This window comes from Peromyscus eremicus, chromosome 14 (genome assembly GCF_949786415.1).
Source record: "Peromyscus eremicus chromosome 14, PerEre_H2_v1, whole genome shotgun sequence".
NCBI classification, from domain to species: Eukaryota; Metazoa; Chordata; class Mammalia; order Rodentia; family Cricetidae; genus Peromyscus; species Peromyscus eremicus.
Window position 1 is genome coordinate 71179571 of NC_081430.1, and position 17646 is coordinate 71197216.

The window sequence follows — 17646 nt, forward strand, 5'->3', positions numbered from 1 at the left end:
GCTGGGATTACAGGCCTGTGCCAATACACTTGGCAATGTAGTTCTTAAAAATAAAGTTCCGCCGTTATTGTTCAATCATTGGAACACATTTGAATTCCTCTGCTCAGAAGTACAGAAAGCTGAAGAAGAGTGACTGAAGACTTACTCACCACCTACGTTTTACTCCGTACATTCTATTTGAATCCTGGTTTTTGTTTCACTTAAAATATTGGCGGTTTTTTTTGTTATTATAAATGGGCTCTCGTGGTTGTAGTATTCCATAATGTATGCCTACCATGATTTGTTTAACCACCTTATAGCATTGAGGCCAGCCCTGTTTTTCCAGTGTAAATCATAGCATGATTAAATATCTACTGAGTTCCTAGTTATATTCTTATCTCCTAAGATAAAAGCTCACAGGTTCACATGTTTTAAATATTTTAAAGGCTCATTGTTCAGACTGCATTCCAACCATCAATCCAGTTTATAAATTTCAGCATTTGAAGAAACTGCCCAAGCGACAGAAGAGAACTTGAAAACTGTTTCACAAGACTACCTTGGTTCATATGCTGAGATGTGGAGGAAAGCGCTTGGCTGGCTGTGTCCACGTTTCATCTTAGCAAAGCCAGAAGCCATTATTCATATTCATGATGTCTCAGGCTGGGGAAAGTGCTTCTAATTTTTGCAACATAAAAGAGGTCCGATGACAGTGACAGAGCTGAGCAGGGACCCAGACATGCTGACGGGAAAGCCAGAATTAGGCCGGAGCACTGGACTCTGCTCCATTTAAAAGCCTAATGCTTTGCCTCTCTCAGTGTGGGACTTTGTGGTATGCAGAGAGATTTTTACGAGGCTGAAGAAACAGTACAACCAGAGGGCAAGTTGGAAATTGCAAAATTGTCAGAAGTTGCAGCTAAAACTGTCTTCATTAAACTGTTAGGTTTGCTGTGTTTTCTGACATAAGCAAGGGTTGAGTTTTAACTTTTAAAATTTAGAGTAAATGCTTAGTGTTTAAATTAGAATTGAAATACCTATTCCCTTTAGAATTTTTTCAATTTTTTTTCCGCTAATAGGTATTTGCTTTTCCTGTTTACTAGATATACACTCAATACATTTGTCCAGCTATTTAAATATAAAACAAGACTGGACTGTAGCTCAGTGCTATAGCATGTGTCTAGCATGAGAAGGGCTTGGATCCAATACCCGACACAAAAATGAAGCAAACAACAAAAATTAAACAAAAATTAAGAGTCTAACTTTTTGGTGACTGCCATCTTTGCTTATGTACTGAGAAACAGATACAAAATAGTAATATGAAAAGCAATATTTCATGTAGTCTCTCTCATGTGTAACACTGGAGAACCTCATTGCTTTAAATTCTTGGAAGAAATGCTTTTCTTTGTTTTTCTTTTTTAACACCACCTAAATTATAAATTATAATTATTTTCATTTTAAAGCATGGTCTGATGTAATTTTTCAGTTGCCATATTACATCTGTTCATATTAACAAGTGTATATGTCCTTGACATATAATCTTTGATATTATAAGGGAATTAATGAGATGTTAAACTATTTTATTTATGAGAAGAGAAGAATTTTGGTTCCAAAAGAACTTAGCCCAAGGGAAAGATTAATTATAGCCTAGAAATATGAAAGGGAATTTAAGTAGAAATATCTTAAAGTAGAGAAAACTTTGAAATAACATACTTCAAATGTGCTTATTATCACGAGACTACCACAGAGTCATAAAAATGAGCTAGAGTATGAACTATACTGCCCATATCACCCTAGTCCCTACTCTGTCAATTGTACTCTTTCTGTCTTTATAAATTTATCTCATTGTATGCATCTCTGTAATTATTCTGATAATTATATTTAATTCAGCTTAAATTTACATAAATGGTAGTGTATGCATATTTCTGGAATGTTGATGAATTAGTGGAATATGGCAGTTTAAACTAACAAGCTATGTCTAATAGAGACATAAATGTGGAAATCACTGAGAAAGACAATAAACATGAATGGCGTTGCTTATGAGTTACTATTACCTCTGAATAGAAAGTAATTAAAAGAAAAAAAGTCCGGGAGAGTTGGGGGAAGATATTTATTATTGGAAAATTAGGAATTTAATTTTCAAATAGTAAGGCATTTAGGTCAGGTAATTTTTATAAAGTGACAGAAAAACCTGACAACATAGAAATGTTTTTCTTAAGCAATAATGGAAGTCTGAAGTAATGGCCCGTGCATTCCTGTAATCCTGCCAGCCCAGGGGCTGTCACCCTCAATTTAGTAATGTTTTAGGGACCACACCTCAGGTAAAACTGGATCCTTGACCTCTCCACAGAAAAGAGTTTCTGTACAAGCCAGTATGTATCAGAGTTAGAGATTATTAAATGGCATTTTTTTTTGTTCTGAACAACATTAAACTTCATTAAATAAAAATTGTATAAACACTGTACGATAATGAACAGAAAAGTTAAATATAATTTATCACATGTAAAATGGATTATTATATAATTAGCAATATCAACCCTAAATTCCCACTTCCACAGTGGGAATGGGATACAGCAATATTGATATAATGGATTAAGTAGAAAACATAACTTTAAATTGAATAAAACTTTTCAAATAATTCAATATAGTCCTAGCAAAGCTAATGTTTGGATTCAATGAGACCTGGGATAAAAATGGATATTTACCATTATAGTTACTTCTAATCAACTTCCCAAAACTAAGGCAAGTCTCCTTAATTCTGGGAAAGAATGAGTCTCTAAGTAACCATGATGCTTTTCTTAACAGTCCTGGACAGGCAGTCAGTAGCGTGGCCACAGTTCTGCATCCTATGCAAGTCTGGTAGAGTGTGATGGGTCAGAAAAGCATCAGTCTGTGCAATTCATCGTCCTTTCTTATACTATTTTCAAGCTTTAGAAAATACATTAAAAAACAACAACAACAAAAACCTCCTCCATCTACAACTCCGGCGTTAGGATGCTAGTCAACACTTCCTGCCTCTTCTTGCTGATGTCCGTCCTGATCTTCAGAAGGGAATGACATTAGGATGACATTAGCATTCCTTTCAGGAATAAACAGTTCGCCCAAGGAATAGAGTTGGTAATTACAGAATATTGGAAAATGACAACATTGAAAACGGAAATACCAGGACGAAGGTGGGACAAAGATCGAGTCTGAAGCTTTGGGACAAGGTTAAAAAAAAAAAAAAAAAAAAAAATGCCTAGATGAGGGTGGAATGGATTTGGAGTTTGAAGAGCCCAGCAAAACTCGGAAGAGGATACCTCAGGAACAGCAAGACCTAGAGCTTCAAAGTCAACAGCCAGGCAGGAATCAGCTACGGAAAGTCTAAAACAACCAAAGGCCCTAGAGTGGCCACAGGTCCCCAGGAGCAGGCTGTAACTGGGAGAGAATCTGCTGATGGTGGCAGGGGTCACGTTGTCAGTAGGATTCGTTGAGAAAAAGATACATCACAACCTTGGTGACAGTCCTGGCACTAACACAAGCCCCGAACTCACCCCTAGAAAACAGTAGGAAGAATTAAGTTGGAGCTGGGGTTACAGATGTGTGGTTTTTCAGGGGGTGCAGGGATCTGAATGCAGTCGCCATATTATACAACGAACACTTTACTGATTATCTCCGGCCCCTGGAGCAGCTCTTCATCTACTTTCAAAAGTACAGAGATTTTTTACAAAAGTGTGAGCAAAGTAAATGGCATTTTTACTATAGAGTTTGAGCACAAGGGTTGAGAGAAAGAGGCTCTCATGAAACAAGACATAGCTGAGCATGAGTGTGGGCTTCTGTGAGCCCATGTGACCTTCATATATGGTCTACCCGTAATAAAAATGTCTTCCAAATCCAATACTGAATTGTACATGTGTGCTATGTTTAGCAGAATGTAAATGCATTTTTAAACATAAATATATCACTCAAAAAAGTATCCAGGTCCCTTGGTGAACTTTGATAATAGATTAAAATGAAGATTTTGTTAATTATTAATAACTTTTTATTATTCAGTATCCCACTGTTTTCTTCCTGGTTCCATAATTACTGTGTGCAAAACTACCTATGATTTTTAAAAAGCTTATTTTTATGTATCTAAATGTCCTTTATTATGAAAATACAAAAAATGATTTTTTTGTTCTCAAATGGCAGTTGAAAGAAAGCCCAAATATGTCTTAAAAGATGTATTAAAACTGGCTTTAAATAACAAGCCACGTCTGTAACGAGCAGAAACCATTGCTGTCCCAAGCCTCGGTGTCTCCCAGCCTGCCCCTCTTCAGTGTCAGCGCTGTGGGCATGTGCACTTCTCAGACTGTAGAACCTCATAAACAGCAGCATCGCTTGCGAAAACGCAAAGCTGTATGGGCTGAGAACATACTGTGGCTCTTTTACAAGCCTTTTAATTTTCATGTGTTCTTAATAACCATACTTCTTGAACATAATAAAATGAGAATGTAATTTAACATTTTTATGATGAAAAAAGAAAGTATGTGCCCCTCCTAATTATAGGATGAAGGTACTCTCTCCATTGTGAACACATTACCGTCACTTTAAGCACTTGGAAAGGCAAATAGTACAGCTATCATACCTCATCTTACTATGTGTCCAATGTTTAGAAAGTCTTGCCAGTGAAAATTTCTGTTTGGATAGTGTGTATGCAAGTACACAAGTCCTGTCCAAGGATGAACAGGGTGTTCTCGAGAAATCAGGCTATTGAATTAACATGGGCTGCGTAGCCTGGATTAGCTAATGTCTGCCTATTGTAGGTAGACTCTAGCTTTACAAAGCATGTATCTTTAAAGGTTTCCCCCAAAGCTAGTACTTCTGCTTTAAGTGTAGCCATCTGTCAATGATTGTAAGGTGGGTAGACCAGCTACTAGATCCCAACTGATACTGGATGGTTTGTTGTTGATTTTGTTTTGCTGCCTTTGGTGTTTCAGAATGTTTAAGAGAAACACAGATCTATTCTTGATGGCCTCCACAGATAAGAGCTGTCAGATTGGGAGATAAATGTCTGTTAGCTGGTTACCAATTTACCTCCATCCCAGGGTGTCAAAAGGGGCTCCATGCCACAGCTAGTCCTGACTGAAGCTGAGGATGGCACTGTGCCTAGCTTGTGAGGGTAAAATCACCTTCATGAATAGCGTTGTGTAAAAGTAACAATTGTACTTTCTCCTAACAGCAGTGACGTCTTATGAAGATCTTGGACTCTTTGCATTTGGATTAGCTGGAAAGGTAATTTCATTGTCTTGTCCTGGGGCATTTCTCTTCTCCTTCAAGTTCAAAAAGCCATATAAATGAGAAAGACCTTAAGAGATGGAGAGGATACAAAAGTAAGAAGAGATGGGACAATGGGATGGGAAAATAAAGAAAAATGTGCGCCCTTCCAAGGCACATCTGTAAGCCAGTTCGGTTTCTAAGTCTTGTCACTGATTCGATGAGCTGCAGGAGTAATGGGACCCTTAGTTTTCCTCGTTAGTTTTGATCAGATCCTCTGAGTAAATCCTTAAAGGGAAGAAAATAATATAGAATTAAAATTATAACCTGGCTATTTTCAAAAGCAGTAATTACACAGGCAGTATTATTTAAGAGCTGAACAGTGTTGAAAGATTGCCTGGCTGTCCCCTTGTTTACAGTGTGAGAAAATGAAGGTCCAAAGCTGTTAAAGGACCTCTTCTCAACTGTTACCCAACACCAGTTCCACAGCTGAGGACTGTAGACACTCCATCTGCTGGGTTTCCTTCTTAGAATAATGAAAATCAAAGCAAACTGTTATTGGCACTGGTTTTGTGGTTTTCTAACTTTACACTTGTAGATAAACGTTTTTCAAGCAGAGTACCAGGGCTTCAGCAGTGCTGTTAGTGTTACAGTTAATTTGCTTTTCTGTTTCAGTGTCTGAAGAGCTACCCATATTTTTGGTTCTAAACAAGAATTCTTCTGATTGTAAATCTTAGTACTTTCTGTTTGCATTTGTTTTAAATTAACAAACAAGTAAGTCATATACATATATATCATGTACTTGGTACTTTGAAACAGGTACACATTGTAGAATGGCTAACTTTGAGCTAATTAACTTATAGGTTGCCTCACACATTTATTCTGTTTTTAATCTAAGTGGATGCCATGCTGTAAATGGCTAAACTGATTTCTAAGGGGTGAGTCTTGGAGAAAGATGCAGCTCTGCCGCAGGAAGAGAAGCTGTATCTGCTTCCAGTTACCTTTACTCTTGAAATGTTGAGGGGGTATGTAAACCTCGGTAACACCAGGGCTTATATCCTCATCTTCTAAACCTCAAACAAACAGACAGCGTGGTGCTTGAGGGTATGGGTTTTGTTAATCGTCCCCAGGAACATCTTCCTGGAGAGCAGAGTGTTTAGTGTGTCTGGTTCATTCCCTCCATGTAGTTTAACCAAAGAAGAAATGTGTTTGTATATGACAGAGCCCCAGATTAGGGCTAAAAAGCACGTGCTGTGCAAGCATCAGGACCAGAGTTCAGATCCCAGCACCTGTATAAACCCAGGGCATGGCAACATCTTCCAGTGACCTCAGTGCTGAGGGAGGAGTGCAGAAGCTTCCTGTTGCCCCCCACCACCACCTGCTGTTTTACACTTAGCTTACTTCACATTTTTAGTTTGAAATACATGGCCTAAATTCTCCAGATCCGGTCATTGTGCAGTAGAGTTTTCTGCTGTAGGCTGTTGAATCTTTGAGACTAGGATGCCCAGATACGGGGGTCTGTGCCAGGCTGCTGGCAGAAGATCATCCATTCCGTCTAGGTAATGTGGTTGACACAGCACACTCCAGTCTGTTTTGGGATACCTACTAAAGCAATGTGCTAAAGCCAGGAAGAAAGGGATCACAAGACTTCCCAGATTCAATGCCAGTTTATTAGACATTGGTAATCACAGCTTACTAGCTTTATTACCTTTTTTAGGTATTCAAACATGACTGCTAAGAAATATCTTTATAGTAGCTATGGAGGTATTAAGGAAAGACTTATGATATTTATTAATTTTACATAGTACAGACAGCTGAGAGAATTTATTCTTACCAGTATCTCTTCAGTCATGAGTCATGCATCTGTCTTTGTTGTATTGGTTATTAATTTTAATAAAATCCTATCCTTTTCTACTGTTTCTCCTTTTATCTTCTGAATACATGTGTTCTTTTTTAGGTGGTGGTGGCAGGCACCATAATAATTCAGAATATTGGAGGTAAGCATTGAGAATGGATTATATATGCATATAGTAATGGAACTAGTTGTTCCCTGGCCCCTTGCCTTCCTACAGGTCTAGTAGGGACACTAAATCTCTGTAGATGTAGCCATCTTCAGAAGTCCCCTTTTCTTGTCTCCTGATCTTTCTTGGATCTTTTTAGTAGCACTGGTAAATCTGCTTCTAACTTCAGCTTTAGCCAAACCTTGATCACAGTCTTCTTAGGCCTCCATGGCTGTGGTGGTGAGAGGGTGCAGTGTAGAAATGCTCCCAAAGTGATTTCTGAACAATTTTCCCTCTGCTTTCACCCCCTTAATCATTCCCACTGACAAAAACTTCTTTTGAGGGAATAGTGCCCCACGGACTGTGTGAACAGTCAGCTATGCCCAATGTCCCCGTGGAACTAAGAAATTAAAAATGACCAAGTAATTTATAATATGTCTAAGGACAAGAAGCATCCTCAAGTTTATCTTTCCCTGGTTCCTACCAAAAATTGATCATACAACCAGAGGTGGAAGTTTCTCTCCTGCCTGCCTGTTCTCCAAACAGCTGCTTCCCAAATAATTGACTCGCAGGTTTAATATTACTTATAAATGCTCAGCCAGTAACTCAGGCTTATTCCTAGCTAGCTCTTACATTTAAATTAAACCATAATTTTTATCTATGTTTAGTCATGAGGCTCGGTACCTTTTCTCAAAATGACATTCTCATCTTGCTTCCTCTGCATCTGGCTGGTGACTCCCGACTCCACCCTTCCTCTTCCCAGCATTCTTAGTTTGGTTGCCCCACCTACACTTCCTGCCTGGCTACTGGACAATCAGTGTCTTATTAAAACAATTCAAGTGACAAATCTTTACAGTGTACAAGAGAATTATTCCACAGCATACAACTGATCCTAATTATGAGAACTATGTAGAAATAAAAATCACTGTTAATTATAGACAGTTGACTGAGTGTATTAAACATTTAACTCCAAAGTATGAGAATTGTATGTACATGTTGTAAAGAGATTGCAGAGAGCTGAGCTGTGTGTTCATTTCTTTTTGTCACCAGCTGGAATGCTAAATAAATACTGTCAGAGTCGTAGAAAACCCATGAGGAAGTGATGTGCACTTTGGATCTTACACAAGATTGTATGCTCACAAGAAATTTTAATCATTCTTTTACATCTAATAATTTAAATAACTGAGAGATGATAAGTTAAGATCTGAGCTATTTCACTCTAAGTATTATTCAACTAAACTGTATCTTTAGTGAGTATTTTGGTGGTGGGGGTTCCAGTCAGTGAGTCTTTTTGGAATCCTGAATGTCCACATTTTAATGCTTTGAATTTTTATGAAACGGTGACTTCATACTTCACTCCTGAAACCAGGAACACTAACCTCCTCCCTTGGGAACTTTTGCCGTGCAATTGATTTCAAGATTTGTTGCGAAATACTTTTAATTAGCAAACATGTATTGCTTAACTGCTTAGTGATGATTCTTCTGTAGGTCCTCATTAAGACCTATCAGATTTTGTTCAGATGAGATTGAACCATCTCATTAAGACCTATCAGATTTTGTTCAGATGAGATTGAACCATTGTTTAATAATTTATTTTGAATTTTTAGTTTGGGGATTCAAATCCAAGCTTTTTACCTGGCTTGATGCCCCCTGTTGTGTTTCCTGTAGTTTCCACCGTGGAAGCTCCTTTTTTCTCTAACCTGGTTTAGACATGGCTGTTCTCACCTTGCTGAGGTTAACCTTGTCTGAGGTTACCTCTGCATATATTTCTCTTCTGCGCTATAAGTTTTTCCAGGGCTTATGTCCATTCCTCTTTGTACTCCTAGTCACCAACACAATGTCTGGAACCTTGCTGGATTGAGAGGCACTTAGTGATTAGTACTCTGTATCTAAGTATTTGGGAGCTGGAGAGATGGCTCAGCGGTTAAGAGCACTGGCTGCTCTTTTAGAGGACCTAGGTTCAATTCTCAGCATCTACATGGCAGCTGACAATTGTCTGGAACTCAAGTTCCAGAGGGATTTCATGCCCTCTTCTCGCCTCCAAAAGCACTACATGCACATGGTACACAAACATACACATCAGCAAAACACCATACAAATTTTTTTAAGTGAAAATAAGTGGGAAATAGTGGGGCTGGGAAGATAACTCAGTTGGTAAGGTACTTGCTTCACAAACAAGAGGCCCTGAGTGCAGATTCCCAGCACTCAGGAGCAGCCAGTGTGAGGATACACACCCTCACCCCAGTGCAGAAGCAGAGTGAAGGAAGATCTCTGGGGTTCTTTGGCCAACAAGCATAGCTGAATCCATGAGCTCCAGGTTCAGTTAGGTACCCTGCCTTAGAAAACTAAGGTAGAGAGCAATTAAGAAAGTTACCCTCTGTTGACCTGTGGTATGCACACAGACACAGAATGTAGGTCCATCAAAGCTGACCATGAAAGATAAAGAAACTGGACTAATCCAGTATTTTCTTGAGAGAAAAATTGGTTCTGATGTATACATATTCACAGAAAAGCTAATGTAATTTCCTCATCTAGAATACTCTTACTTGTTTTGTGTTCTGTAGCAAAATATCATTGACTGGGGGATTTGTAATAAAGTTATTATCTTTTGGAGGCTGGAAGTCCGGGATCAAGGAAATCACATCCTGTGAGGGCTTTCTTACCTGATCACATGGCAGGAAGCTGTCACATGGTAGCATAGAGCATGCAGTCAAACTCTTAGCCTTGAGCCCTTACAGTGGGCTAAACCCACATGTAAAGGTGGATTCTCATGACCCAAACCTTTCCCATCAGATGCACCTCAAACCCTTCTGCATGTTAGGACTGTGTTTCCTATACACATGGTTTGGGGCACATTGTCAGACTTAGCAAATCACCTTGACAATAAGCTGTGTGCTTGAAGTGGAGATCACCCTCACTTCTTAAAAAGTGGTCTTTGTCCCTGAAAGCATTCAAATGAAACAGTTTGGCCGGTTGTCTGGCTGATCTGGAAAGGATTCTTGGATTTGGTGTCACATAAATCATCAAGTCTGCATTCTTAAGGTTGTTGCTTGGCTTGCTTGTTTGAGAACTTTAAAAAAGCAACGCAGATGCTGTCACAGCATTTTAAATGTCCCTTAAGTTCAGTAATGCTTATTTTAGAATGATGTCCTCATTATTTTATTCACATTACTTGAGAGTTTATTTATTGAGAGCCTGTGAGTAATAAGTGAAAGCATATTTGCAAGGTTTTCTTTTCTCAGCTAAATATGCATAAAGACCTCCTTCATTGCAGTAGAATTTGAAGCTTACCCTTGAGCAGGGCCCTGCTCCATGGCAGGTGCCTTGAACCGTGACTCTAGTCTTTGGTCAAGCAGGCATGCGCTTCTAGGGACCCTCTCTCCGGTTCTCTTGGCTTTAGTGTTCTTTGTTGAAGAATCTGGTGGGAAATAGAAAGCTCAGGGTCTCCTCTCATCTAGAAATGTGGATTCTGATGTGGCCCTTGGGGAAGGTGTGTTAATCCTCTCAGGCACTCATGAGGCAGAGTCTGTATATTCAGTTAGGTGCCATGTCTTAATGCTCCTTAGCTCTTTCACTCTTTTTTTTTTTTTTTAATGGGTGTGACGGGCTCTTACCGTGTCGTCTAGATGAGCCTGTAACCCTTGGTCCTTCTGCCTTGGCCTCCTGAGCACTGGGATCACAGGTGTGCACCACCACACTCCTGGATTAGCGACTTTCCTTGCTGCTGCAACTAAACACCTGAGGAGGAAGGGTTTGCTCTGGCTTTCCACCCCAGGGAAAGTGATCACGTGGGAAGGTGCAGCTACAGTACCCCAGGCTGCCGTCAGATTGTGCCCACAGGTGCGAATTCAGTCCAGGACTCCCTCCTATGGAGTTGGTGCCATCCACAGTTGAGGTGATTCTTCCCACCAGAGTGAAGCTAAGCTAGATAATACCTCAGAGGCTTGTCTCCTAGGAAGTTCTAGATTCTGTCAAGTTGACAAATGTTGTTAGCCATTACACCCAACTCCTTTCTCTCTTTTTTTTTTAGTTAAAAACTTTTCATATGGGCTGGAGAGATGGCTCAGAGGTTAAAAGCACTGGCTGTTCTTCCAGAGGTCCCAAATTCAATTCCCAGCAACCACATGGTGGCTCACAACCATCTGTAGTGAGATCTGATACCCTCCTCTAAATAAATAAATAATCTTTTTGTTTGTTTGTTTGTTTGTTTGTTTTTCGAGACAGGGTTTCTCTGTGTAGCTTTGCACCTCTCCTGGAACTCACTCTGTGGCCCAGGCTGGCCTCGAACTCACAGAGATCCACCTGGCTCTCCCTCCCAAGTGCTGGGATTAAAGGCGTGCACCACCAATGCTCGGCATAAATAATCTTGAGAGAGAGAGAGAGAGAGAGAGAGAGAGAGAGAGAGAGAGAGAGAGAGAGAGAGAAAGAAAGAAAAAAAACAAAACAGGTTTCTTTAAAAAAAATTTTTTTTCATACAATATATTTCCTCCATATTTTCTCGTAACCCCAGCTTCAGCTCTGCTCTGTGTGATGTTTACACATCTCAGCCTTCTTGTTTCAATCCCCAGCACTAAAAGGAAAAACAAGAGACGAAGTGATCATAAATTCATAAATTGCTCTTTACTACTTATTCTGTGGGTCTTTTGGTGAAGGCCTGGTTTATTCCCTTACCATAGTCTGTTAACAAAAGTGGGGCACTAGTGCTAACCACAGGCACCAGTGTGATCTACCAAAATGATCGCGGTGCAGACTTCCTTCAAATAACCCCTAAAAGTGCTGCTTACTACAGTTAGGACATTTTGGTTTTGTGGTTTTTCACGACAGGGTTTCTCTGTGTAGCTTTGCGCTTTTCCTGGATCTCACTCTGTAGCCCAGGCTGGCCTCAAACTCACAGAGATCCGCCTGCCTTTGCCTCCCGAGTGCTGGGATTAAAGGCCTGCGCCACCACCGCCCGGCCAGTTAGGACTCTTGAGGTTTTACAGTTATTGGCCTTTAAAAAGTGGAGAGCCATACAGAAAATATTACTTGTGACTCCTGCTCTCTCAGCAGTAATGATCAGGAGCCTAAAAGAGGCCATTGGCAGGTGTAGCCCTCTGTGTCCTCGCCTCAAGGCAGAGCTAGTGTTAGCGTTTGCGTGAGTTTCTGCTGGGACAGAGGGAGAAAGGAGACATCTTAGGACTTTAATGTCGAATGCTGTCGCAGACAAAAGAATGCTAGCACAGGCTCTGAACTCAGTCACCTGCCTTCTGAGAGGACTAAGAAGCTCGTCTCAACTACTCTATTGCACTGGTCCCACGGTCTGAAAAGTGGTTTGTTTTACATTACATTGAACTGTGGCAGACTGCTCTGTAGGCTACACTGTCACTAGGAATCAAACAGCAAACCCCAGCTCATCTTAGGAAAGTCCTTACCCACTCTTGGAAGTCCACGATTAAAGCAAAGGCCGTTGGGTTCCTAATCAATGTCTTGCTCAACTCAAAACACGGGAAGGCGAGTGGTTCCGAGCAATGTGCCAATTTACTCTGCTTTTATAACATGTGAGTCATCTTTACAGATAGCATACTTGTTCTTTCCCTAATTCCCCAGGTCCTCACAGAAGATTAACGATTTAATCACTACACATTGTCAGGAGAGCCCTAGTTTCACTGAAACCTCCTGAAATGGCTAGAGTGACCCAGGCTTTCCTGTCTGGCACGGAATCCACAGATGTTAACAGCCTTGATTAACGCCTCAGTTGGGGCTGTGAGGAGTGAGAGAACCTAGCAGCCGTGAACTAGATGCTGCAGGGTCTGCGTCTTATAGACGGGAAGATTCAGTGACTACAGAAATCTCAGACTCCCATTATTAGACAAATCCACGATGTGATGTTAGAGAATGTAAATTGTTTTCCTGAAGCAGAGTCTGGATGCAGCGGTCTGTCTTGCCCTTGGGGAAGCTGGGGTTGGGAGTGCTGTTACACCACCATCTGCTGGTCAGACTAACTGCAGCTTAAAAAAAGAAAAAGCAAAAGAAAAACCTCCAATAGTATTATCCCCAAATTCTAGAAAATACTGTAGAAGTATAAGAAATCTGAGAAGCATCTTTTTTCCCAAGCATTTACCTTGACAAAATTTAGTAGTAACATGTCATTTTAAAGAGTTCGAAAACAATGTATTAGCAAAGATTTCTATTGAAGTTTGATAATGAGAGTTTAAAAATAGTGGATATTTTGAGTGTGTGTGTGTGTGTGTGTGTGTGTGTGTGTGTGTGCGTGCGCGTGCGTGCGTGTGTGTTACTGAGGATTGAACACATGCATGCTAAGCAAGCTCTCCACCACAGTGTTTTCCCCCTAGCTGACCCCCCTCCCCGGGTCTCACTAGGCTGTCCAGGCAGGCCTTTTACCCCCATCCTCCCATGTCAGTCCCTGAGTAGCTCAGTTCAGACCCTGGCCCCTAGGCCTGGCTCTCTGGTCCCTCTTTAGGTTTAGAGTCTTAACAAGCTATAAAAGAAAGGCTCTTTTAGGAGAGTGAAGGAACAGTTTCCACCATGGTTTGTTTGTTTGTTTGTTTGTTTTTCCAGTTTTGCAGTTTAGGGAAATTACATTGTTTTACAGAGATTTTGAAAAAAAGATTCTTTTAAAAAGGAGATTGTATACTATTTGAGTGGGGATAGAATTTCTGTGGCATTTAGACATTTAGTGGGAACACCAGGTTAATGAGACATCTTGAATAAACTAGTTATTATCCATGACTAAAGACAAGTTTGAAATAAAACTGAATCTCTTCAATGGAAAGGCAAACCATAGTGCCTCTGTTTGTTTAGGCCACTGACTAATCCTTTGAGAAGTTGCTGGGCTTCCCCCAAGTGCTGAAAACCCAGTTCTATTTTTAAGATTGCTGACGGCCATCCTGTCTTCATGCATGTCCTCCTAAGTGTTTAGCAGCGTGGGGAATTGTCTCTTAGACTAATGATTGTTTAGACCCAAACTTGATTGAGTCTTTTCTTCCTTAAAGTTGTATGGTTGACTAATGACAAACTGAGAAACATTTCTGGATATTAGGGAACACTGTTTCCTAAAGCGTAGAGATATGGAGGGAGATGGTTGATTTTTCTTATTTTTTTAGGTTTCAGTGATGTGTTAAATCTTTGATGTATGTGACTAGGAGACTTCCTCTTTGGAGCTTTGCCTCCACTGACATTCAACTGAATCATGGCAGCAAATACTATGAAGTCCTGGCATGAAGCTATGTGAATTTTGAGCCAATTACTCCAACAAAAATTACAACCCCAGTTGGGGTCCATGAACAATACAATGTGTCCCCAGCTGAAATGGTTAAAACTTGGATCTTCATTTTAGAGATTCTTCTCTTCTTTGAGCCCAGTTGTTAAACTCAGTAGACAAAAGCAATTTGTTACTTAAAAGACTTCATTCTAGAGAGGCCCCTTGGATAGACTTTCTTATTTTTCTTGGCTTTGGTTGGTTGCCTCTCCACCTGCCCAGAGCAGACTAGCATTTAATAGAGTGAGCTCCTCCAGAGAGACTGGCTCTTTCCACCAGCACCCACATAGCAAATCAGTACACAGGGCTCCCATTCCTACGGGTGAAATCATGTCTGCCTGGCAGGTTGGTGCGGAAATTAGATGCCCCAAAAACTTCCTATCACTTAGAATATAGCCAAGCATGTAACAGGCATGCCGTGCCCAGAGTGAGCAGCTGTCCTAACTTCCTAGCCTTTCTCCTCTCTGCCTGTTCCCTCTCTACTTCCAGCTCATGTCTACCCATGACCATCAGTCAGTTAATACTTATGTCTCCCCACGACCATCAGTCAGTAGTTAGTACTTATGTCTCCCCATGACCATGAGGTAGTACTCATGTCTCCCTGACTGTCAGGCAGTAGTACTCTTGTCCCCCATGACCATCAGTAGTTAGTACTCATGTCTCCCATGACCATCAGCAGTTAGTACTTTTGTTTCCCATGACCATCAGTAGTTAGTACTCATCTCTCCTGTGACCATCAATAGTTAGTACTCATCTCTCCTGTGACCATCAGTAGTTAGTACTCTTGTCCCCCATGACCATCAGTAGTTAGTACTCTTGTCCCCCATGACCATCAGTAGTTAGTACTCTTGTCTCCCATGACCATCAGTAGTTAGTACTCTTATCTCCCATGACCATCAGTAGTTAGTACTCATGTCTCCCATGACCATCTGTAGTTAGTACTCTTGTCCCCCATGACCATCAGTAGTTAGTACTCATGTCTCCCATGACCATCAGTAGTTAGTACTCATGTCTCCCATGACTGTCAGTAGTTAGTACTCATCTCTCCTGTGACCATCAGGCAGTAGTGATACTTGACTACCTATTGCCTGATCAGATTTCCCTGTTTCAATGCTTTCCTGATTTCCTATTGCTTTTCCACATGGTTTTTAAAGGGTACTTTCTATTTCTATGTCTCGACTAGGTTGACAGATTTTTTTATTTTCTTCCCACAGTAGTTTCATTTAAAATGAAGGGAAAGCATGCCTATTCGACTAATATGGTGAAACGAAATGATTTGGAAGGGCTGATAACTGTCATCAAGGTGTACTTTGTAGCACAGATCTTGGCTTTGGTGTTATGGAGGCCCAAACTGTTCAGCTGTAATCATGGGTCTTATGGATGATGCTGGTGCAGCCGTTAATTTAGAAGAAGCATGGTGTGTCTTGTATTTGGATTCTATGCCATGGATAGATACCAGTAAAAATCATTTACAAATTCTTGCTTATGACCTGTCTCTAAAATAAGTCTCAAGTATTTCCTTATGTCATCAATGGAAGACATTGGACAGAAGGTGTGGCAACCAGCTATTCAACCTAGTGACCTTTTGGTTAAAAACAGTGGCTATATGAGCTTTTCTGCTGATAGTATTTTTTTAAAACCTTTCGCAGCTTACTTTATTGACTTGATCTTTTGATGTGGCTGTAAGATGTATTTCTTCGCTTGGTGTATATCTAGTACTCTTTTGTTCTCAGTATTATGTACTGTATGTTAAGGTGGTAGCACTTACATGGAAATTTATTTGTGGTTAAGAAAAAGTAATTTTAACAGTGGGATTTCTTTGTTTCACTTGCTCAACCAGTGGGATTTTCCCTATGGTAGGCTCTGTGGTTTTGTAGCTCTTAAAACATGCCAGAGTTCTCCAAGGAAGAAGCAGTGTTTTACATGTTTTATGATACTCGTGTATGCTGAGAGGCCTTTTTTTAAAACAGAGAAACATATGTTTAGTGAGTTCGTTTTTCTTTAAGTACACATGGCTCTTCAGCCTGGAATCTATTGAAACAGGACTCCCATTTGAAAACCAAAGAGCCAAGGCTACAACACAAAAGTGATCTAGTGATTAGCCAGAGGCTAATAGAAATTCTGGAAAGAATGACAGATTGTATATGAAAAAGAAATATAATCTCCCAGTCATTGTAGCTTTTTTACAATTAAAGATCAAAAAAATAGAAAATTACTGGAAGAGATGAATGTCTGAAACTTTAGAAATGCGTACAGTGTCGGATTATCCCAGCAAAGGGGCTGATGAGCAGATAATAAAAGTTCTGAGTCGGAAGTCTGCACTCTTTGTTTTGAATGTGCTCTCATCTTTTTTCCCCTCCTCCTCTCAAGATATTACAGTTAAGTAGTTTCCAAGCCGGTTTCAGAAAACTGCAATCTATTTCTTCTGCATCTTACCACGTACATACAGTTCTTTGGGAAACAAAATGATGTGACAGCTCCAGATATTTGAGTGGAAGAGGTTAGTGCTGCCCCCCCCCCTCCTGTGTGCAGCTGCCGGTGTTTTCCCTCTGAGAGAACAGAGCAAGGCAGAGGACGTTTCCACATCCAGCTGCTTGTAGTAGCTGCAGCTAAGGGCTTGTAGGCATGTCTTGGTGGCTCCTGGTGAGCAGCTATGTTTCTTCTGGAGAAAAAGAAATAGTCTGAAATTACAAAATATGGGTACATGTTTTCATTGCAGAAAAGTGATTGTTACTTACCTGTTCTAAATTTAACTTTACCATGGGTACATGTTGTTTTACAAAAAAAAAAGAAAAAAAAATTGACTGTGTTTGTGCATGTGGTAATCGCTCCTTCTGCAAACTAACATGTCTCATTTTTCTCCAAAGTGAAATCATCACAGCGTTTTAACTGCAGAGTTCAGCGGCTTTCCAACAGCTTGACTGAGAAATGCACACTGTTCTTAAACTGTGCGCCTTTTCGTCCAACTTCCTCCAGATTTTCATTGTTCAGACCTGGCATTCAGTGGTGTTCTTAGTTTTTATAAGTCCAAAGAGAAAGTGGAATGTTTCCTGAAAGATAAATAAGTAATAAAAGCAGTGTGCACATAGAATACACACTTCATTCTTCAAGGGTGTTTTTCTTCCCATTGGCTCTTAGAGAGAGAGAGAGAGAGAGAGAGAGAGAGAGAGAGAGAGAGAG

General features: G+C 40.3%; 1 protein-coding gene across 3 annotated transcripts in view; it reads left to right on the plus strand.

Annotated features, from left to right (window-relative positions):
* Positions 1 to 17646, plus strand: part of Slc38a6 (solute carrier family 38 member 6) — a 63184-nt gene that overhangs the window by 20657 nt on the left and 24881 nt on the right. For all 3 annotated transcript variants that reach the window (XM_059279913.1, XM_059279914.1, XM_059279915.1), the window contains 2 exons: positions 5174 to 5226; positions 7166 to 7205. In XM_059279913.1, coding sequence (XP_059135896.1) covers positions 5174 to 5226; positions 7166 to 7205 — 93 coding nt within the window. The remainder of the gene's footprint in view (positions 1 to 5173; positions 5227 to 7165; positions 7206 to 17646) is intronic.